Raw genomic sequence first — 24,763 nt, forward strand, 5'->3', positions numbered from 1 at the left:
AATGCTAGAAGAACGAAGTCTTTATTTATAATGCTAGAAGAACGAAGTTGCTTTGCTGCTCATATTCACTCACAGAGTTCTCACAAAACACATTTCTGTCTTATTTCTCCTCATCTCATGAATGATCTTTTTTTTATTTTAAAGCCCCATCTCATTAATATATATTTTTTTTTTTTTGTAATTTTTTCCTCCATATTTTTCGTATAATTCTTTACCATTTTTTTTCTTGTGATCTCCATATTTAATTATTCTGTCAAGTTAACACCAAAAACTTTTTTTTTTTTTTTAGTAATTTTTTCCTCCATATTTTTCGTATAATTCTTTACCATTTTTTTTCTTGTGATCTCCATATTTAATTATTCTGTCAAGTTAACACCAAAAACTTTTTTTTTTTTTTGTGTGTGTTTTTCATTACCACAATAACCTTTTTATTTTTATTCTGGTGACAAGTTACCACAATAACATTTTTATTTTGTTTGTAACCTCAAGGAGGTTAGTGTCCCTTGTTAATTTCACATTGTCTTTTAGAAATGTATTTGACCAAAAAACACATAGGCAATTATATTTTCAAACAAAAATATCCATTTATTCTGGTTCAACAAAAAAAAAAATGAAGGCAACACTGGAGAAACTTGTGACATTTGTGTAGCCTTTTGGCCCCAGGGCAAACATTAAACTCTGTGGAAAAGAAAATTCAAATATTCCGAAATACAACATGGTCCCAGAATCCCAGACATCAAGAGCAGCAGCAGATGGTATATATGTCCCCAGGCTGTGGTACAACAGGCTGCGTCTTTGGTCAGACCAGAGTGAAGCCAGGTCAGCACCTTCTTCTCTTCGCTCCACCCTTCACTGCACCCTTCCCTGCAGACTTCCCTGTAGCCTTCCTGGGAGGCTGTGTCTCCGGTGGTGTACTTGTGGCAGGAGGAGGAGGAGGAGGAGGAGGAACAGGAGAAACTTGCTCCACAATATCGCTGGTGGCAGTTAATTCGCCACTCAGCCCCTTCTGCAACGCCAAGAAAATTAGTCTCTCACACTGGAGGCGTTGGCCCATCTCCAATTGCTGTAGACGGCTGGCGATGTAGCAGCCATAGGCCTCTTCAGCTTCAGGGGGGCTCTTTAACACATTAGTAGCCTCTCGAATTAGGCGCAAGGATTCCTCCTGTGTTACTGTCATTTTCTTAGGCCTTTTTGCTGGAAGACGGAGGGGAGGCACCTGTGATTTTGTCAGTCTTCTACTGGGCCCGGCCACCTCCTGGCTGACAGTGGGCCCAGCCTCCTCCTGCCTGCCACTTTCCACACCTTCCTCCTGGCTGGGCTCATCCTGTGTATAAAAAAGGGACATTGTTTTAGTTTTTTGTTCATCAATCATAAACATTTTTCAGCTCCTGACTTCAAAATTCTGTTAATACATATAAAAGAGTATCATTATGACACCACTATTTCTTGTTTCTGCTGGTGAAAAACATTTGTGGCTACTACTGTAAATTGATATGTCCAAATTTTTAGTTTTTTTTAACATCAATAATAGCGTTTAAATTCTAACATCTAGTTAACATCATTAATATTATGAATATCACTCTTTTTTGTAACAAAATACCTGGCTCCAGCTGGGTGCATCCGCTTCTTCCAGGATGGAAGGCTCCGCTTGCTCATCAGCCTCTGCTGAGGTGGAGGGAATGCTGCAGGGAAGGGTGGAGGGAAGAGTTGAAAGCGACTCCCTGGCTTTACACTGGTCGCCAATAAACCGTAGCTTGTGAAAGTACCACAGCCTGGGTACATACACAGCACCTGGTGCTGCTCCTGATGCTTTGGATTTCTCGATTTTCTTATTCTCCTTTCGGTACATATTTCGCAATAATTGAATTTTCTTTTCCACAAAGTCCACGTCTGCCTCTGGGATCCAAGGCTGCACAAATGTCACAAATTTCTCCAGTGTTGCCCTCCTTACTGGTTTATTATAATAATCAATGTGCTTGGAATGCCACAGATTTGTCAGCTCTTTGTATTTGTCTATAAATAGACTTAAAAATTCAGGATCCTTAAATTTCTGATTCATTTTTCTGAAAGACAATACACAAGCCAAAAACAATAATGTTAGCTCAGACTCTCCTAATCTTAGCCCAATATAGACCCCAGGATCTGCCACTTATTTGGGGAATTTGTTTAAACTTACCTTCGTTTTGCTTGCTCCCAACTTCCGTTCCTATTTTCGCAAAAGAACATACGACATGTGATTTTTGTCGTTATATACAGTGCGTACGCGTAGAACTACGCCTGCGTTGCCCGCCCATGACGTTCTTTTAGTCAAGTTCTTGTTTTCCCGCCCCTTTCTACGCACATAACGTACGAAAGAACATACGACATGTGCATTTTGTCGTTGTATACAGTGCGTACATGTAGAACTACGCCTGCGTTGCCCGCCCATGACGTTCTTTTAGTCAAGTTCTTGTTTTCCCGCCCTTTTCTGCGCACATAACGTACATACGACATGTGCATTTTGGCGTAAGATCCAGTGCGTACGCGTAGAACTACGCCTGCGTTGCCCGCCCATAACGCTCTTTTAGTCAAGTTCTTGTTTTCCCGCCCCTTTCTGCGCACATAACGTACGAAAGAACATACGTCATGTGCATTTTGTCGTTGTATACAGTGCGTACGCGTAGAACTACGCCTGCGTTGCCCGCCCATGACGTTCTTTTAGTCAAGTTCTTGTTTTCCCGCCCTTTTCTGCGCACATAACGTACGTACGACATGTGCATTTTGGCGTAAGATCCAGTGCGTACGCGTAGAACTACGCCTGCGTTGCCCGCCCATGACGTTCTTTTAGTCAAGTTCTTGTTTCCCCGCCCCTTTCTGCGCACATAACGTACGAAAGAACATACGGCATGTGCATTTTGTCGTTGTATACAGTGCGTACGCATAGAACTACGCCTGCGTTGCCCGCCCATGACGTTCTTTTAGTCAAGTTCTTGTTTTCCCGCCCTTTTCCGCGCACATAACGTACGTACGACATGTGCATTTTGGCGTAAGATCCAGTGCGTACGCGTAGAACTTAAAAAAAGTAAGTACTTGTCGTGTGTTCCTATTTTATGATTATTGCATACTGATCCATATGCTTTACCTTTGTACAATGTAAAAAATTGATGCTTTCATGTTGGATACAGTAATAATCGTATCGTTAATAACAAACCCTCGTAAGTTGTTTGTGGCAAACCTCGTTTATGATACAGGGTTTAATCCGCATTTTTTGGCTGTGTAATTTTTAGGACCCAAAAAAAGATTAGGACATTGTGGTTTAGATGTGTTTCAAAATACAATGACTAGAAAAGAACATTCAGTGTAATTGAAGGAGAGGACACTTGGCAGCTGTCTAAAAACACATCTGCACTCATGAGCAAAAGTGTGGGACACCAGAGAACATTTATTAGGGTAAACCACACGGGGTTCCTTGGTATACTTGGGGGGGGGGGGGGGGGTTGGGCAGGTGTGAAACTTGGGCAAACAAGCAAATTATTTTATTTTTTGGCAAAGTGAATTGATTTATCATGTCTTCACATTTTGCATCTCTTCATAAACCGACAATTGTACAAGACTTCTAATCAAGGTTTCATCTTCCTAGTTCTGGCCTTAAATATCTGTGTGCTAAAGTATACCTTTTTGTTTGTTAATTACTCATAGGGGAGAAAATACTCACAAAGCAGGATCCCAGGGACCGCCACCCTTGCCAGCATGAATGTGAGGTTAGCCCCATCCCCCCCGTGGATGTGCATGTGGAGGAAGGAGAGGTGGAGGAAGAAGAGGAGATGGGCACCCCACCAGGTGAGTGTCTGACACCACAGCTTCAGGTAATCGATGTATACCTGCATATTTCAAAACACATGTTTTTACATCTATTTTAGGTGATGTTCTGGTTGTGGAAAGGGACACATTTCCAAGCACCAGTGCCCCCCCGAGGATGTCGAGGAAGGAGAGGTTGAGGAAGGAGAGGTGGAGGAAGTAGGGGAGATGGGTACCCCACCAGGTGAGTGTCTGACACCCCAGCTTGTTGAAATCCATGTATGACTGCATATTTTTTGACCCAATTTTTACCATCTATTGTAGGTGATGTTCTGGTTGTGGAAAGGGCCCCGTTTTCCAGTGACAGCGCACAAAGACTGATTGGCCAGATAATGGGCTGGAATGGGGAAATAGATGCCATGAGAACTAGCCTGGATCTCATGAAGAATCAGATTGACAATATGCAGCAGGAAATGAAGAACATGATCGATATTTTGGGGAGAATATAATCCGTTTCTCCATAATATCGATCATGTTCTTCATTTCCCTTGTTTTAGTTAAAAGATTGTTACTTCCAAAATTATCAATATTGTGGCTGATTGTTGTTACATTTTTCATATTTTTTTAAGAAAAAGAAAAACAAAAAAAAAAATATTTTTTTTAAAAATTATAAAAAAAAGAATTTTGGACCCATGATGAGATGCAGGCAAGACATTTCTTTTCTGCAGGGTCGTTTTTAGACCGGGCTGATATCCCCTCACGGAATGTTGATCGCGCTTGCCCTATGTGGACTTATTTCCAATTGCGACACTTCTTAAATGACCCCCATAAGCGCAGTGACTTCTCTAGACAACCCACCTTGTTTGAAAATTTGTGCTTGCAAACAGAACAACAAAGACACTTAATTTCTAATATTTACCCATTGTTGTTCTCGACCCATGATCCTAAATCCAATGTGGCTGTTCGAAGCTGGGAAAGAGATCTTGGCCTTAATCTTTCCCCAGCCGAGTGGGAACATATTTACACGCTGATTCATAAAGGTTCTATTAATGTGTCAACCCAAGAGAATGGCTTTAAGATCTTCTCAAAATGGTATAAAACTCCGACCAAATTGAACAAGATCTCCCCGAATATATCTTCCAAATGCTGGCGTTGCTCGCAGGATACAGGCTCCATGCTACACATATGGTGGTCCTGCCCTAAACTCCAACCCTTTTGGCAAACTGTACACCGACTGACTTCCAAGATCACGACTTACCAGTTGGATTACACTCCTGGGCAAATGTTATTACACTACTCTTCGATCCCCTTTAACCATTATCATCGTTCATTAGCTCTCCACCTAATCAATGCGGCCAAGATGTGTATCCCCACATTATGGAACTCCACGAAAGTACCGACAATTGCGGATTGGTTTAAACGCATTTCTAGAATTGCGGAAATGGAAGATCTCATACACCAAGCTAAAGACACAGCGTCTAATTTCACGAAGATATGGTCCTGCTGGAACCACTTTAAGTTCTCTGATGAATATAAACTTCTACTTTCACAATGAGAGAATGCTTCCCCAGCTTTCGAAAGCTTAGGGTAAACATGGTATTGCCCCCCCTACCACCCTCAGGCTGGCTCTGAGGGCAGCTGTCTTCCCTTGGAAGTGTTACCATATCTGACGTGTATGTATGTAAGAAGAGCATTTATTTTTTAGTCTGGGTATCCCCCTTGTATGCATCACTCTTGGATCTCTCCATGTCCCTTCTCTTCCCGTTCCCCTTCATCTCCCATGTTCCGTTGTTAGTTGTTTTTTCTTTTCTTTTTCTTTTTTTGTTTTGATTTTTCTGGTGCTTAGCTGTATGTCCACTCGCGGGTAGCACTCACAGGGGGGTCGCTAGAGGTCCGTGACCGCACCCCCTCACCTCTCCAGGCATAGTAATACGACATAATTGCTGCCAATTAAATTCCCAAGCTCTTGGGCATTAAAGTTTCCAGTCACCTTTATGCTGGACACATAAAGACCCATTGTTAAGTTTGTTCAGTATGCCTTAGCACGTACTTCTCCTGTTTTGTTTGGTTCTATGAACATGCATTGTTCGAATTTTTCTTGTGTTGGTTCTTGATCTAGAGGAGCTTTTAGGTATACGGGGCAGTATGATCATGACCCTGGTCTCCTCTAAAGGTATTTGCCTTATCTTGTAGACATGTGTTTTGTTTACTTCAATGTTCCTTGGTTATTAATCGAATGTGATATCACTGTAATATACTGCTCTGATGTGCTGAATTGTAAGTTTTTTGCAACCTTTAAAATAAAACTTTTCTTGGAAAAAAAAAAAAAAAAGGAAAAGAAAAAAGGTTTGGCAAAGAAAGTTAAATTAACCTAAAAAAAAAAATATATAAATAAATATTCAATGGCACATGTGAATGTGGCCAAATTAAAATTTTGAACAATCAACAATGTGTGGCGTATTCTTTCAATGCTCAATACCAGTTTAGGAAAAGTGATTTTGTGTATCCAGTGACAATGGGCCTTATTTAATTAATGAAAATACACTTGGCACTACAAGTGCACTAGGATAACATAGGAGACAGCACAAACCAAAAGCAAGCAAGAAAACAAAATTCAGATTTGATGTTCTTTTATTATTTTTATGGTTTTAAAAATTAAATATTCTGTGGCATTGCAATGGCCCCCCTACCGTTAAAATAAGTGACATATCTTTGCCGAACTTCACGGGCACTTTGGGGGGCCAAGCCAGTACGGCCAGTATCCAGGCCTGTCAGAGATTCCGGACCAAGTCCAGCCTCAGGCATTATTGTTGATAAATAATTTATCGAGTTTTTATTTAAAAAATTGTGCAAAATGCAGCACGTAAGTACTACACGGTTCAGTTTGTATTCGGCTAGGTTAATAGGAGTCATAAAAACACGGAACCGGCTGGCCATTATTCCAAACGCATTTTCCACAACTCTTCTCGCTCTGGCCAGCCGGTAGTTGAAAACCCTCCTCTCCGGGGTGAGGGTTCTTTGGGGGAATGGCCTCATGACGTGGTCGTCCAGAGCAAAAGCCTCATCAGCTATGAACACAAAGGGGAGTTCTTCTACATTCTCGGAATCAGGTGGCAATCCCAGTCCACCTGTCTGTAGACGGCGGTAGAACTCCGTCTGGGCGAAGACTCCTCCATCCGACATCCGGCCATTCTTCCCCACGTCCACATACAGAAATTCATACTGTGCCGACACCACCGCCATTAACACAATACTGTGAAACCCCTTGTAGTTATAATAGTATGACCCCGAATGGGGTGGTGGCACAATGTGGACGCGCTTCCCATCTATCGCACCACCGCAGTTCGGAAAGTCCCAACGGGTGGCAAAATGGGATGCCACAGTCTGCCATTCCTGTGGCGATGAAGGAAACTGGGGAGGCAAAGCAGAAAAAACAAAAATAAGAACTTTTGCACATTAAACATTGTACATTACAACACAAACTTTCTTTCCCGCTTCTGCCTAGTCACAGGACACCGATCGTCTGCTCCCTGTCATTGGGAGCAGTGATCAGGGTCATGTCACTGCTAGCCCATCCCCCAGACAGTTAATAAACACTCACCCAGAACACACTTTAAACCATTCCTCGGCTCCCTTGTGCTTAATAACACCTTCACTGCATGTGACATTTTTACAGTAATCAATACAATTTTTTACAGCATTGATCACTGTATTAATGACAATGGTCCCAAAAATGTATGGAAATTGGCCAATGTGTCCGCCATAATGTGGCAGTCACCAGAAAAAAAAAAAATAACGGTTAGCACCGCCATTACTATTTTAAAAAATGGCAAGATTTTACAAATGCCAGCAAAATAGACCATATTTACGAAACGATAGAACTTTTGCACAAAACAATCAATAAATGCTTATTGCGATTCATTTTAACACATTTGTTTACTAAGAATACGTATCGGCATCAAATGATGTCCAAAAAAATCAGGGTGATATATTTTTGTGCCTATATTTCTTAGAGCGAAAAGTGAAAAATAATGCATATTTTGAAAAATGCATTTTGTGTTTGTTGGTGGTTAATCACCAAAAATCAAAAAGCAGAGGTGATCAAAGACAACCAAATACAACATCTATTTGTGCTAATAAAATGAAGATAATTTACTAGGAGGAGCCATGTTACAAGGACGCACAATTGTCAATTCAAACAACGCACTGCCAAATCACCCAAAAAAGTGCTGAAGGTCAGGAAGGGGGAAAATCATTCCAGGGTTGAAGTGGGTTAAAAATACAATATATAACTCAACATTAATTTAAGGACACACAGACTAGTTGGAATTATATTAAGTGGGGGGGGGGGGGGGGGGTCCAGTTAAAGGACACACAGACCATTTGGGATACTATTAAGGGGGGGGGGATTCAGTTAAGGGGACACAGACCATTTGGAATAAGCTTTAAATGTTTGGTTTTAGGATAAAGCAATAGAATGGAGCTGACAAAAGACATTTTAAGTGACTAGACTAGGTGGATATGGGCCTACCATAGCATGTTGGTGAGGTTTAATGAAGGCAAATATGCAGGAAAGACAAAAAAGGAGCATTAAAAGATTACAGCATGCATGAGGACAAAGGGGACATTCACAGCATATTGAAATCATGGTAATTAGAGATTGAGGAAAGAAATACAAGGCATTAGCAAACATTAAAGACAATAAAATGTGATGTTAAATGATAAATCTTACCTTAATATAGTCCTCCTGCAGGACCTGTATGATGGCAGAACAGGTCTCTGGGATAATGATCCCCAGAGCCTGGGGGGAGATGCCTGTCGAGAACTTGAGGTCCTGAAGGCTTCTCCCTGTCGCCAAGTAGCGCAACGCGGCGATGAGCCTCTGCTCCGGAGTGATGGCTTGTCGCATGCAGGTATCCTGCCTGCTGATATAAGGGGTCAGCAAAGCCAGCAGACGGTGAAAAACGGGGTCCGTCATCCGGAGATAATTCCTGAAATCATCAGGATTATTCTCCCGGATCTCACGAAGCAAAGGCATGTGCGAGAACTGGTCACGCTGGAGCAACCAATTCTTCGTCCATGAACTCCTCAACACCCCGTCCACGGACTGTTCTTGGGTTGAAGAATGAACTACAACACCAAGCGCAAGCAAAGCACGAACTCGACGACGAGTACGTACACGCAACATGGCTTCAAAACGGTCGGCTTGTCAGAACGAACTTAACAGAAGTCACTGAAGAACAGCAAGGCCTGTGAAGAGCGAGCTGAAAGTCAGCGAGCGCAGTAGATCGCACTGCAAAATACAGAGACGAACTGACTACACGCACTAAAAAACAGATACAAACCTCACAAGCACAAACTGAAAAGCAGTGAAAAACGTTCTGAAAAATACGAGTCTGAAAAACGCGAATCGTCTCTCTCCAAACTTCTACTAACACGAGATAAACACGAAATTAGCAGAAGGAGCCCAAAGGGTGGCGCACTTGGTATTGAACTTCCGTTTTATAGTCTCGTGGGACCTGGTGTACGTCACCGCGTACCAGACGGGCGGACTTTAGTGGGATCGTGTGTAGGCAAGTCCGTTTCCACGGAACTCTGTCGGAACTCTGTCGGAACTCCGGCGGAACTCCGGCGGAACTCCGTTGGAAATTCCTTCGGACTTAAGTCCGCTCGTGTGTACGGGGCTTAAGAGTCCGGCGGACTTAGGAAGTAGTTTTGACTCAAAATTTGGCTGGACTTGGCTTTCAGCGGACAATCTGTTTGTCAGTGTGCTAGTCTGGCAGACTAAGAATGAAGCATGCTCTGAAGCAAGTACGAGAAGGAAGCTATTGGCTACTGGCTATTGAACTGCCTTTTTCTAGTCCCGTCGTACGTGCTGTACGTCATCGCGTTAGAAATCGCTTGACTTTCGGAGTGTCCGTGTGTGGCCAAGTCCGTTCGTTATAAAGTCTGGCGGATTGTTTGCCGGACCAAGTCCGCCGGACAATTCGATCGTGTGTACGTGGCATTAATGTTCATAAACATGTGCAGGACACTTAGGGTTCCTCCATTTATATTACAATAATGCATTCACAAAATATGTGAAATTGTACCCCAAATTCAACAAGAGAAACACGTTTTTGCACGTTAAAAAAAAAAAATGGGCTACAAACATGCAGCTAAAGCTAAAAACACTTGATCTTCTTTGCTAAATTTGTCATGTGTAGGGCAGCTCATTGAACTTAACGGGCATACCTGTGTTTGAAGCACAAAAACGAGCATGCATACAACACATTACATGGTGTGAACTGAGCTAAGTATTGTTATTGCTTTAATTTTTATTTTTTTGTATGAAAAGGTTTTCTGAACCAAAAAGGTTTTGAGTTGCAGGTAACTGGCCTTGCCATCAGCATGTGTGGGTGGTTTTGTTTCAGATGATTTAACTGGATTAATAAATGCTTTCTAGTACAGCACAGCAAGGCATGTCCATCCCAACATTAAAACACAGCAACAAATAATAGTATTAAAAGTTCAATGGTTATTACCTATTCCCCTCCACATAGCTAACTCATTGAAAGCAGCTAGCATTCATTAGTCAGCCCACAATAAGCTGTCAAAAGCCTATTGATAATTTTTTTTACATACCACTGTTCCCCACACTGCTGTGTTAAATAGTCAAAAATTCACTGCTGACACTTCATTATTACTTTTCAGATCTCACTAATGCAGCTATTCAAAGTAATTATATGCAAAAGAGAAATTTCTAGCTATTCTGTGTGATGTAAGATGGACATATCTCCCATTTAAAGTTATAAGGAAATTAGCTTAAAGTGGTTGTAAACCCTTACAAACCACTTTGACCTACAGGTAAGCCTAGATTAAGGCTTACCTGTAGGTCCAAGAAATATCTCCTAAACCTATACGGTTTAGGAGATATTTGCCCGAAGACGGGCACCACTGTCTACAGCGCATGCGCAGGCGCACTAAGCGCGACATTTCCAACAACGGAGCTGCCGCGCGTGTCAGCTCCTGTGCGCATGCGTGGGAGTGACGCCATCGCGGCTCCGCCGAATGACAGTGGCAGAGCTGCGAGACCCCACCGAAAAGATGGATGCACCGCACTACAGGGGACAGTGGTGACATCGCTGGCTCCTGTGTCAGGTAAGTGACACATAATGGGCTACTATGCGATGCATAGTAGTCCATTATGCTTTGCCTTTGCAGGAAATGAAAGAGGAAGTAAACCCATCAGGGTTTACTTCCTCTTTAAATCATACATTGTATTGTGTCAGACCACTGTTTGTTTCATTTAAATGTGAACCCTATATAGTGTTGGTGGTAGGTTTTGATTGACCATATTGAAACCTGGGGACCTATTTCCATATTTGGTTCAGATTCTGAAAACCTTTTCAGACCAAACTAAAGCCATGGTCATGTAGAAGTTTTTATCACTACGGCCTCGTTTACGTGCATGTTGCCATCTGAAGAGAGATCCGTGTATGAGAGCATTTGACAGGTGGTGAAGAGGAGTTATACTGCCTCCTCATTGCCTGTTTTAACCTCTTAAAGCCTGAACTAGTGGACCGCAACTGTCTGCATTGCAGGTTCAGGGCGGCTCATTCAGTTAAATGGGTTGTATTTAGAGTTGAGCGGACACCTGGATGTTCGGGTTCGGCCAAACTTCGCAAAAAAGTTTGGGACCCGAACTTGACCCCGAACCCGAACCCCATTGAAATCAATGGGGACCCAAACTTTTGAGGACTAAAATGGCTCTAAAAAAGTAATGTAAAGGGCAGGGCTAGAGGGCTGCAGATGGCAGCAAAATGTTGTTAAGAGCATGGCAAGTGCTCTGCAAACAAATATGGATAGTGAAATAACTTAAAATAACATAAAATACATAAAAATAAAAAATAATATGCTGGAGGCCCCCTTCTCAGAAGAAGAGGTACAAGAAGTCATTAAGAACCTCATATCAGGTTCTGCTCCAGGCCCCAATGGTCTCCCTAACCCCTATTACAAGACATTTACCACCACCCTGACTCCACATTTGACAAAAATGTTTAATGAAAGACACAGGGAACCCCACTTGATCCTCACCTAAACACAGCCTACATTGCAGTAATACCGAAACCGTATAAAAACCTGCAATAAGTCAGTAATTATAGACCCATCTCCCTCATCAATAGTGACTTAAAAATCCTTATCAAACTCCTTGCAAGTCGTCTAGCTTCCCTCATTAACCAATATGTTCATAAGGATCAAGTGGTGTTCATTCCAGGCAGACAGGGCCCTGATCAGATCAGAAGAGCCATAGACATAGTCTCCATCCTCCAGACAAACTGGCCAGGAGGTCCAAAACAATTAGGCATGCTTTTATCACTGGACCTTCAAAAGGTCTTAGATTCTCCTGGCCATACATCTTTACAATCCTTGAACGTTGGCTTTGGCGATAAATTTATGGGCCTGATCCAAGCTCCTTATTCAAATCCTAAAGCCTATATTAGGCTTCAAGGCCACTACTCTAAACCAACACATATAGCCAAAGGCACCAGACAAGGCTGTCCTTTATCTCCACTAATCTTTGCAATAGCAATTGAGACACTCGCCATCTCCATTCGCCGGGGGCCCCAACATACAATGTGGCTCTCAGGTTCACAAATGCGGCCTGTTTGCAGACGACAAACACTGATGCCTAGTCACGGATTCCTATCTTAGGGAAAAAGACATATGGTAATATCCGTCCCTCTCCTTACATTCACTCCTAGGGGTCGGTGGTTAAGTTCCTCCTCTCGGATACAGCTAGCTCCCATTGGGGGTGTCCAGGGAGGAGGTACACCTCCAAGCTTTAACAGGAATACCAACCCTTCACTCTAACACTACCATGTCTGTCCAAAATTATTTTACATTTTATATCTCTGACGTGTTACACAACTCAAATCATTTTGTTGCGCTGCCTGTAACCTTTCTATGTTTTGACTGAATCAATATTCTGAATGTCACTTTCAAATGTATTATTCTTGTGATACAAAATAAAATACTTTGAATTTAAAAAATAAATAATAATCTTGACCTAGGAGGACCAGGTCCATATGGAATAGGAGGTTGAGGTGGCGGTGGATGTGGTGGTGTAGGTGGAAGCGGCGCTGGAGGAGGACAAGGTAGCCAACACTGGTTTTTGTTTTAAAATTATTTTTTTTTAAATTAGGGTACACTCCAAAAGAGAGAGAAAGATGAAAAATACAACAATGGCTGGATAAGGCCGGTGATGTGTCAAATTCTGTCCCCCGTCGGATAGTGTCCGCCCTGTACTGCACTTGCGCAGTACGGAGGACAAGGGGATTCCGAAAATCTCCAAAGACGAACAGCACCTGCACAGTGAGTCCAAGTTCAAGTCCCACCATCCAAGTGGACATAGAGTTAGAATAAAAAATAGCATAGCGAAGCGAGGCCGTGCTCGAGGCGTGGCGAGCGAAGTGAGCCCGCGAAGGGCCCTGTTACTATGTACTACCATATGTCCACTTGGATGGTGGGGCTTGAACCTGCACTCACGGCGCAGGCGCCGTTCATCTTTGGAGATTTTCGGAATCTCCTTTTCCTCTGTACTGCGCAAGCGCTGTGCCTGTGCAGTATGGGGCAGACACTATTCGATGGCCGGACAGTTTTTGTCAGAATACCGGTATACATCTCAAATCTGCACAAGGTATGGACAAGTCCTATGGGATCCATGCCTGGTTCATTTTAATGAACGTGAGCTTGTCCACATTGGCTCTGGACAGGCGGCTGTGCTTGTCTGTGATAAAACCCCCTGCCATGCTAAATACATGTTCAGATAATACACTGACTGCAGGGCAGGCCATGTGCCCAATTTGGAGACCCAGAAGTTGAAGGGGGCAGACCCGTCATTCAGTATGTGTAGGTGTGTGCACACATACTGCTCCACCATGTTGGTGAAATGCTGCCTCCTGCTAAGACGTTCCATCTCAGCTGGTGGTGCTGGTTGTTGTGGCGTGCTGACAAAGCTTTTCCACATTTCGGCCATGCTAACCCTGCCTTCTGAGGTGCTGGAGGTGCCACGGCTGCGTTGGCAACCTCTTCCTCCTCCTCTGCCTTTGCCTTGTGCTTCCACCGTGCCCCCACTCAATAAGAGTTTTTATTGAGCCCCAGAAGAAGTGTCATTGGAACGCGAAACATGTCGGGCATAATCATGGAATGCTAAATCAGCACATCATTTCAGTGAATACACATGTGAATGTTTATCCTGAACGGGTTATGTTTTATCTATTATATACTTACCATCATATTGTGCTGTATTGTGATGTTATTGCTGATATAGGTCCCATTGAATGAACAGAATCTCTGTTTATGGTTTTTAATCATTTAATTTTGCATTTTTTTGAATAAATTTATAAAAATTTGCCTATTCTATTTTGATTTATACTGGTGCCTTTAAAGTCCCCAAGTCCATCTTGTTTTGTATCTGCTGTATTCATTATGGATGGTGGCACCTTCTTTTCCCTTTGAATGATTATTTTGAGATATCCACTACCTACCACAAAGTGTTGTGAAGATATCTCCTAGTCCTCAATTTATTGTTTCAAGGACGGTATGTTGTCCTTGTAATGGAGATTCAGCAGTGTGGCCACACAGTAATCAGCACCAGTTAGAATGTGGTCAACTCGGCGGCCATTGCAGAGACACTGCAGCATGTAATCGCTCATGTGTGCCAGGCTGCCCAGAGGCAACGAAAAGCTGTCCTCTGTGGGAGGTGTATTGTCTGTGTCCTCTGTATCCCGCCAGCCACGCACCGGTGAAGGCCATGAGCTGGTCTGGGCACCACCCTGCTGTGAACATGGTTCCTCCTCATCCATCTCCTTCTCCTCATCCTCCACCTCGTCATCCTCCAGAACTGTACCCTTGCTGGACAATTGTGTACCTGGTGTTTTTTGGTGCAGGAACCCACCCTCTGAGCCACTTGTGAATGATTGCACTGAAAGCCTTGGAAATGATCCCTCTTCCTCCTCCTGTGCCACATCCTCTTCCATCATCGCCCGAAGTGTTTTATCAAGGAGGCATAGAACTGGGATAGTAACGTTGAGAACGGCGTCATTGGCACTGGCCATGTTGGTGGCATACTCAAAACAGCGCAACAAGGCACACAGGTCTCGCATGGAGGCCCAGTTATTGGTAGACAAGTAGTGCTGTTCCACAGAGTGACTCACACGTGCGTGCTGCAGCTGAAACTCCACTATCGCCTGCTGCTGCTCGCACAGTCTGGCCAGCATGTGCAAGGTGGAGTTCCACCTTGTGGACACGTCACATATGAGGCGGTGAGTGGGAAGGCCGAAGTTAGGCTGCAGCGCTGACAGGCGAGCAGCAGCAGGGTGAGTGCGCACAGACGGCCCACACTTTCTGCAGCAGCTCTGGCATATGGTGGTAATTTTTAAGGAACCTCTGGACCACCAAGTTCAGCACATGTGCCAGGCAAGGGATGTGCATCAAACCGGCTAGGCCCAGAGCTGCTACGAGATTTTGCCCATTATCACACACCACCAGGCTGGGCTTGAGGCTCACTGCCACCAACCACTCATCGGTCTGTTGTTCCATGTCCCTCCACAACTCCTGCACGGTGTGGGCTTTTTCCCCAAACAGGAAAGTTTTAAAACTGCCTGCTGTCGTTTACCCCTGGCTGTGCTGAAGTTGGTGGTGAAGGTGTTACACTGACCAGATGAGGAGGCGGTAGAGGATGAGGAAGCAGAGTAGGAGGAGTTAGCAACAGGAGGCAAACTGAAGCACCCTGCAATCCTCGTTGGTGGAAGGACATGTGCCAAACTGCTATCCGCCTCAGGCCCAGCCGCCACTGCATTTGCCCAGTGTGCTGTTAGGGAGATATAATGTCCCTGACCGTGCTTACTGGTCCACATATCGTTAGTTAGGTGGACCTTGCCATAGATGGCGTTGCGCAGTGCTCACCTGATTTTGTCCCCGACTTGGTTGTACAGGGAAGGGATGGCTCGCCTGGAAAACTAGTGGCGGCTGGGTACGATGTACTGTGGGACAGCCAATGCCATCAGGCTTTTAAAACTCTGCGTCTCCACCAGACAGAATGACAGCATTTCAAAGGCCAGGAATTTTGAAATGCTGGCATTCAGGGCCAGGGATCGTGGGTGGGTAGGGGGGTACTTCCTCTTCTGCTCCAGTGTTTGGGAGATAGAGAGCTGAACGCTTCCATGTGACATTGTGGAGATGGTTGGTGACCCAGATTGTAGTGCTGCTGGCAGATCCTCTGTTTGCGGGTTGGCAGGTGCCACTGTCACTACAGAGTTGGATGAGGAGGCAGAGACTGCAGCAGAAGAGGAAGCAGGAGGAGACCTTTCTTGATTTTTGAGGTGTCTACTCCACTGCAGCTCGTGCTTTACACTTAGATGCCTGGTCATGCAGGTTGTGCTCAGGTTGAGAACGTTTATGCCTCACTTCAGGCTCTGATTGCACAGCGTGCAAACCACTCTTGTCTTGTCATCAGCACATTGTGTGAAGAACTGCCACGCTAGGGAACTTCTTGGACCTGGCTTTGGTGTGCTCGGTCCCTTGCTGCGTTGGGCAGTAACAGGCGTACTGTCTAGGGGACAGACGCTCCGCTTTTGCACCCCGCTCCCTCTTCTGCTGTGCTGGTGGCTCTGTGGGACAACTGCAAACTACACAGGTCACCTGCATGATGATTCCATGTGGGGTCGAGGATCTCATCGTTTTCCACATCATCTTCCACCCAGTCTTCACCCCTGCCCTCCTCTGCACAACTGCGAAAGCAGCAGCAGTTGGCACCTTTTGTCCTCATCCGAGACATGCTGCAATGGTCCTCCCATGTACTCATCTTGAAACATAAGTGGTTGGGCATCAGTACACACAATCTCTTCCACTTCTGCAGTAGGGATAGGTGGATGGCCCTGAGAAACCCTGCTAACAGAGTCATCAAAAAGCAGAAGAGACTGCTGCATGATTTGGGGTTCAGACTGCTTGACTGATTTGCAAGGGGGTGAGGTGAAAGACTGATGGACATTGGCTGCAGGTGCCAACTCTGTTCTTTCAGCAGGAGACTGGGTGGAAGACAATGTGAAGGAAATGGAGGCACTGTCAGCTACCCAATCTACTATCGCCTGTATTTGTCCTGGCTTCAACATTCGTAGAGCTGCATTAGGCCCGACCAAATACCGCTGCAGGCTCTGTCGCCTACTCGCACCTGAGGAAGGTGTTTCACTTGTGCGTGTAGCTGGCACAGATCGACCATGTCCTCTCCCTGCAACAGGAGCTCCACCAGTAGCACCACGACCGGGGCCATGTCCCTTCTTTGACGTTCTCCTCATATTTCTCAAATTTAGGATCTTGCCCTAAATGGGTGTTTTTTGAATAGCAGAATAGAAGAACAGTATCTAAAGGGTGTATCTCACACCTAAAAATATTCAGGAAACACTGTTAAATATTTTTTTGGGCCCTAAATGGGTGTTTTTAGACTAGCAGAATAGAGAAACAGTATCAAAAGGGTGTATCTCACACATACAGATATGCAGAAAATGCTATTCAAAAAAATTTTTTTGCCCTAAATTATTATTTTTTTGAATAGCACAATAGAAGAACAGTATCTAAAGTATGCATCTCACACGTAGATATGCAGCAAACACTGTAAAAAAAAATTTGGCCCTATTAGAAATAGAGCAACAGTATCGAAAGGGTGTACCTCACACGTACAGATATGAAGAAAATGCTATTCAAAATTTTTTTTTTCCCCATAATTATTTTTTTTGAATAGCAAAATATTTATTTTTTGTTATATTCTTTTATATTCTATTTTTTTTCTATTATATTCCTTTATTTTCTATTCTTTTTATTCTCTTTGGAAATTCAAAAACTATTAGAAGTTGAAAACTATTCGAATTTGAAAACTTTTCGTATTCGAGTATGAAAACTATTCAAATTCGAAAAGTTTTCAAAAACTATTCGAAAACTATTTGAATTCAAATTTCGTCCAAATTTTTTTTTTTTTACTTTGGAGTCATTTAACCACTTGCTTACTGGGCACTTAAACCCCCCTCCTGCCCAGACCAATTTTCAGCTTTCAGCGCTGACGCACTTTGAATGATAATTGTGCGGCCATACAATACTGTACCCGAATGAAATTTTTATAATTTTTTTTCCCACAAATAGAGCTTTCTTTTGATGGTATTTAATTACAGCTGGGAGTTTTATTTTTTGCTAAACAAACAAAAAAAGATGCAAAAAAAAAAAAATCATGTTTAATCATTTGTTATAAAATTTTGCAAGCAGGTCATTTTTCTCCTTTATTGAAATGCGCTGATGAGGCGGCACTGGTGGGCACTGATAGGCTGCACTGGTGGGCACTGATATGCTGCACTGGTGGGCACTGATAGGCAGAGTTAAGGTGGCACTAATAGACACAGATAAGGTGGCACCGATAGGCACAGGTAAGGCAGTACTGATGGGCACAGATAAGGCGGCACTGATGGGCAAAGATGGGCACAGATAAGATGGCACTGATGGGTGGCACGGATGGGTGGCACTAAGGGGCACTGATAGGTACCACTGATAGATGGGACTGATGGGCACTGATAGGTGGCTCTGATAGGTGGCACTGCTGGGCACTGCTGGGCGGCACTGATGGGCACTGGTAGATGACACTGATGGGCACGTATATGTGGCACTGGGGTGCAGCACTGTTGTTGAGGCAGATTGTGGGCACTGATAGGTGGCACTGTGGGCACTGATGGGTGGCACTGTGGGTACTGATGGGTGGCACTGTGGGCACTGATGGGTGGCACTATGGGCACTGATGGGTGGCACTGATGGGGGGCACTTTTTTATTATTTGGGTGGCACTGGCAGGGGGCAGGTGGGCACTGATAAGCTGGCCATGATCGGGACTGATGTCCCGATCACGGCCGCCGGTGATCATCTTTTTTTTTCTCCTCGCGCTGTTAGGAAAAATAGCCGATTACCGGCTCTGTTGTGTCACATGATCAGCTGTCATTGGCTGACAGCTGATCACTTGGTAAGGGGTCGGGATCGACCCCTTGCTCCGATCCGTGATCAGGCGAGTCTCATAGACTCGCTGATCACAGAGCGTGCCGCGTGCACCCCTCAAAGTGCGCGCAGGCCGCTCGTGCACGGGACGACGTCAATAGATGTTAACATATGAAATAGAGAGGTACAAAGTAACATTGTTACTTTTATATCCACTCTGTTTAATTCATCTGCAGATCAAAGGGATGAGCTTCAATCTGCAGATTTTTCAGTTAAAGCAACTTGACATGTAAAAAATGTAAATACAATTTGTCTCTCTTTCAACCCTATTAACCCTTATTTTACCCTAAGCAGCCCCAATTGACTTCTTCCTTCAACTAGTATTTTCCTGCAGATTTTTTTGTTTATTGCTATTTTATAATTATTAGTAACCATTGATATTTGAGGGAGCTCTTTTGGTCCTGTTTCTCTTGTGGGTTACAGGAGCACACTTAGTTTTGCACTCCTGTCACCCATTTTTAGCCAACAGCAGGCTAAAGTCCACTGTTGGTTGATGTCACTCCAGACTCTGGAGGAATCTCGACTTCTATATCGGGCTCCACCCAGATGCCTAATCGACAGCTGGCTTAGCCTCTGAGCACGCTGCTGAGATTCTGAGCCAGCCGCTTTCACCACCTCCCCAGCCCAGCGCTTCAGTGAATGCTGGAGGGGCAGAGCAGTGAGCAATAATTTAGGATCGCTACATGTCAGGTAAATGTTGCCACAGGTACAAAGCATTGTAACTGAGGAATTTAAACACCCTTGATCTCCTCCTAATGTGGCTTGAGGGGCAGTTGGCAGGCTGAAAAAACACGGCTCAACGAACATTTTTGCATCCTCCCACCCAGCTGCATGTCTAAAGGGAGCCTAAAAAACGATTTCATGAAATTAGATAACAGGGCTGTTTTTTTTTTTAAAAAGGCTAATTTTTTTCTCAGTTTAGGCCGATATGTATTCTTCTACATATTTTTGGTAAAAAAATCGCAATAACCGTATATTGATTGGTTTGCACAAAAATTATAGTGTCTACAAAATAGGGGATAGATTTATGCCATTTTTATTTATTATTTTTTTACTAGTAATGGCAGCGATCTGCAATTTTTATCGGGACTGCGACATTATGGCAGACACTTCGGACTTTTGACACATTTTTGGGACCACTGGCATTTATACAGCAATCAGTGCTATAAAAATGCACAGATTACTGTAAAATGTTACAGGCAGGGGTTAACACTAGGGGGCGATCAGGGGGTTAACTGTGTTCCCTGTGTGTGTTTCTAACTGAAGGGGGACTGACCTAGAGGAAATGACAGCTCATGATTCCTAGCTATTAGGAACTCATTATCTGTCACTCCTTACAGAACAGAATGTGGATTTGTGTATTTACACACACACGTTCTGCCTCTCGTGCCCATGATCGCTAGTGGCCAGCGGCCATCGCGACCATCGGCACCCCTGCAGTGCAGTGGGCGCATGCACATACCTGCTAACCCGCTTAAAGGAGTATAGCTAAGACGGCTCGCGGTATAATGATGGCAGCTGGTCGGCAAGCGGTTAATCAGTACAATTTTCATGTGAAAATACAATACAAATACATTAAATACATCACTTCCAAATTTTTATTCTGTGGTATTAACATTTTTGTACTTTAGTAACCTCTTAATTTTCCATATGGAGACTAGTATTCCAAAAAAAAAAAAAAAACATACGGTCATTTATCTGGTAATCTCATTGTGTGTACTAGGCTTTATGCCCCATACACATGATCTGAAAATCGGATGATGGATTGTCCAACTTTTTTCGCTTGTTAGTTGCAATTAGAAATTGAATAGGTTACTAAAGTTGCAAAAATTCTCATAAAACAGAATAAAAATGTGGAAGTGATGTAATGTGTTCTGGTGTTATTGTATTGTATTTTCGGATGACAACTGTACTGATTAATCCCCCCTCTGTCTCTCAGTGCCCCCTCTCTGTCTCTTAGCCCCCCTCTGTTTCTCAGTTACCCCTCTGTCTCTCAGCCCCCCTGCTCTCTGTCTCTAAACCCCCCTCTGTCTCTCAGCCCCCTCTTTCTCTCAGCTGCCCTTCTGTCTCTCAGCCCCCCTCTCTGTCTCTCAGCCCCCCTATCTGGCTCTCAGCCCCCCTCGTTCTCTCAGTCCCCCTCTCTGTCTCTCACCCCCTCTGCTTATCCGCTTCCCCTTTGTCTCTCAGCACTCCTGCTCTCTGTCTCTCAGCCCCCTCTGTCTCTCAGCCCTCCTGTCTCTCAGCCCCCCTGTCTCTCAGTCCCCCTTCTGTCTCTCTCCCCCTTTGTCTCTCAGCCCCCCTGTGTCTCTCACCCCCATCTCTCAGCCCCCCTCTCTGTCTCTCGGCCCCCTTTGTCTCTCAGTCTTCCCCCTCTGTCTCTCAGCCCCCCTCTGTCTCTCAGCCCCCCCCTCTCTGTCTCTCAGCCCAGCGTCTGTCTCTCACCTCGCTCTCTCAGCCCCCTCTGTGTCTCAGCCCCCCTCTGTCTCTCAGCCCCCCTCTCTGTCTCTCAGCCCAGCGTCTGTCTCTCACCTCTGTCTCTCAGCCCCCTCTGTCTCTCAGCCCCCCTCTGTCTCTCAGCCCTCCCCTCTGTCTCTCAGCCCCCCTTGTCTCTCAGTCTCCCTCTGTCTCTCAGCCCCCTCTGTCTCTCAGCCCCCCTATCTCTCAGCCCCCTCTCTGTCTCTCAGCCCCTCTCTGTCTCTCAGCCACCCCCTCTCTGTCTCTCAGCCCCCTCTGTCTCTAAGCCCCCTCTCTGTCTCTAAGCCCCCTCTGTCTCTTAGCCCCCTTTGTCTCTCCCCCCATTTGCCTCTCAGTCCCCTCTCTGTCTCTCACCCCCCTCTCTGGATCTCAGCCCCCTCTGGATCTCAGCCCCCCTCTGTCTCTCAGCCCCCCTTTGTCTCTCACCCCCCATTTGCCTCTCAGCCCTCACTCTCTCTCTCACCCCCTCTGTCTCTCATCCCCCTTTGACTCGCAGCCCCCCCCCTCTGGATCTCAGCCCCGCTCTGTCTCTTAGCCCCCCTTTGTCTCTCACCCCCCATTTGCCTCTCAGCCCTCTCTCTGTCTCTCAGCCCCCCCCCTCCCTCTGTTTCTCATCCTCCCTCTGGCTCTCACCCCCCTCTGGCTCTCAGCCCCCCTCTGGCTCTCAGCTCCTCCTCTCTCTCAGCCCCATCTGTCTCTCAACCCTCTCCTCTCTCTCATCCCTCTCTCTCACCATCCCCTCACACACCCATTTCCTCCCACCTCTCTCTCTCACCCTCTCATTATATACAATAATGGGTGTGGGTGCCTTTTGGTTGGCGTGATTTTTTTTTTTTGGGGGGGGGGGGTGGGGTAGCATTTTATTCAATTAAAGTGGTCTGGGTGAAGTCCATGGTCACATTTTTGCCCCAGTGCAGCCTTGGCCATAAGGCAGATTTTTTGGAGAACGGTGATCTTGTTCAGTGTGACTTTCAGACAAGGGAAGACTTTGGTGGAGTTCAGCTTTTCAGGGAACATTCCTCCTGCACACCCCAATGAACGGCTGATTACTAGACGAGACTGGCATCTCTAAAATAAGCTACCAGGAGGAGCCCAGAGTGTTCCTATCACCCCCCGATGTGATTCCCGAGCCGGGAACATCTTCTCTCCATGTCCACGCATGTCGTTGTCGTTGTCGCCGTGCTCCCTGGCTGTCTGTCCCTCCTGCCCGTGACGTCAGCAGCTTGGCCGGTGCCCCCTTTGCAGCCAGCAGGAGGAGAGAGGGAGAGAGCCGAGGAGAAGAAGGCGAAGAAAGGAGAGGAAGGAAAGGAGGGAGGGAGGGAGTTATGCAAAGACGGAGGTCAGTGGGGAACAGTTGGCTTGTGTCCTGGAGCAGGGTGCAGCAGAAGAAGAAGCAGCAGAGGAAGGAGCCTCTCCAGCCACTTGTTCTCCCCATCGTACAGCAGGCAGCGGAGACCTACACCCCGCCTCACATCACTCACACACTTACACAAGTGTCCTGGGAGTTGGAGGCAGACGGCGGCTCGGTGTCCCCTCCAGCACCTTCCATACATCGTCTAGTAGCTGATCCTGGGAGGGGAGCATGGCTTCTTCTACCAGCGGGATGGAGGAGGTGCGCTCCTCGGTACTTACCCCTCTCAAATTGGTGGGACTTGTGTGCATCTTCCTTGCCCTGTGTCTGGACATCGGAGCCGTTCTGAGCCCAGCCTGGGTGACGGCGGACAATCAGTACTACCTGTCCCTCTGGGAGTCCTGCAAGAAAGTGGGCGAGTGGAAATGTGAGAACACCCTGCAGAGCGGTGAGACACTTGTTCCCACATCCTTGCACTCATTCCTCTCTCCACCTCATCCCCCCCATCAGCCCTGATATTCACTATTACTGGATGGGTTTGTTCCTGTGTGGGAACCAAATGTTTGCAAATAAATCCCATCACATCATCAACATCACTCTGCTGCTAGTTAAGGGTCATACCAAATACAATGTAAAACTGCTTTACCCTACCTTTGCTTACCTTCAGGTCTGGGGAACCCCTATTAACATGAATTTATTGGGGATTAGTGGGAAGAACCCCCCTTACCTTGGTTGTCAGTGGCAAGAATGCCTTTTACATTAGTTGTCAGTTGCAAGAATGCCTTTTACATTAGTTAGCACTGGGAAGAATGCCCTTTACATTGGTGGACACTGGGAATAATTTCCTTTACATTGGTGGGCACTGGGACGAATGCCCTTTACATTAGTGGGCATTGGAAAGAATATAACCTTACATCAAGGATCGGGGGAAGAATGATACCTTACACTGAGGATCAGGGGGGAAGAATGCCCTTTACATTGGTGGGCACTGGGAAGAATGCCCTTTACATTGGTGGGCACTGGGAAGAATTATACCTTACTTTGGTGGACACTGGGACGAATGCCCTTTACATTAGTGGGCACTGGGAAGAATATAACCTTACATCAAGGATCGGGGGAAGAATACCCTTTACATTGGTGGGCACTAGGAAGAATGATACCTTACACCGAGGATCAGGGGGGAGAATGCCCTTTACATTGGTGGGCACTGGAAAGAATGCCCTTTACATTGGTGGGCACTGGGAAGAATTATACCTTACTTTGGTGGACACAGGGAAGAATGCCCTTTACACTGGTGGGCACTGGGAAGAATGATACCTAACTTTAAGGACCAGGAGGAATAATGTCCTTTACATTGGTGGGCACTGGGAAGAATGATATCTTAAACTGAGGATCAGGGGAAAGCATGCCTTCTTACATTTGTAATCAGTGGGAAGAATGCCTTTTACATTGGTGGGCACTGGGAAGAATGCTCCTTACATTGTAGGTCACTGAGAATACCCCTTACATTGAGGATCAGGGGGGGGGGGATGCCCCCTTACATTGGTAGACAGTGGGGAGAATGATACCTTACACTGAGGATCAGGGGGAAGAATGGCTCATTACATTTGTGGTCAGTAGGAATAATGACCTTTACATTGGTGGGCACCGGGCATGATGCCCCTTACGTTGTAGATCACTGGGAATAATACCCCTTACATTGAGGATCAGGGGGAAGAATTCTCCTTTACATCGGTGGACAGTAGGAAGAATGCCCTTAACATTGGTGGGCACTGGAAAGAATGTTCCTTACATTGTAGGTCAGTGGCAAGAATGCCCCCTTACATTGGTGGACAGTGGGAAGAATGCCCTTAACTTTGGAGGGCACAGGAAAGAATGTCCCTTGCATTGTAGGTCACTGGAAAAAATCCCCTTATATTTTAGGCCAGGGGAAAGAATGTCCCTTACATTGTAGGTCAGTGGGAAGAATTTCCCCTACATTGAGGATCGGGGGGAAGAATGCCCCCTAACATCAAGAATCAGGGGAAGAATGCCCCCTTACATTAATTGTCAGTGGGAGGAATACCATCCCCCCTTACTTTGGTGGTCAGAG

The 24,763-nt window shown here is 45.3% G+C and overlaps 1 protein-coding gene across 1 annotated transcript in view; it reads left to right on the forward strand.

Annotated features, from left to right (window-relative positions):
* Window positions 1–22,432: 22,432 nt before the first annotated feature.
* TMEM47 (transmembrane protein 47) overlaps window positions 22,433–24,763 on the forward strand; it is a 155,970-nt gene continuing 153,639 nt past the window's right edge. Inside the window, exon 1 of the mRNA XM_077482556.1 lies at window positions 22,433–23,119. Coding sequence (XP_077338682.1) covers window positions 22,903–23,119 — 217 coding nt within the window. The 5' untranslated portion in view covers window positions 22,433–22,902. The remainder of the gene's footprint in view (window positions 23,120–24,763) is intronic.

The sequence above is a fragment of the Lithobates pipiens genome, unplaced genomic scaffold (genome assembly GCF_037356315.1).
Source record: "Lithobates pipiens isolate NorthernLeopardFrog02 unplaced genomic scaffold, aLitPip1_a1.2 Scaffold_16, whole genome shotgun sequence".
Classification (NCBI taxonomy): domain Eukaryota; kingdom Metazoa; phylum Chordata; class Amphibia; order Anura; family Ranidae; genus Lithobates; species Lithobates pipiens.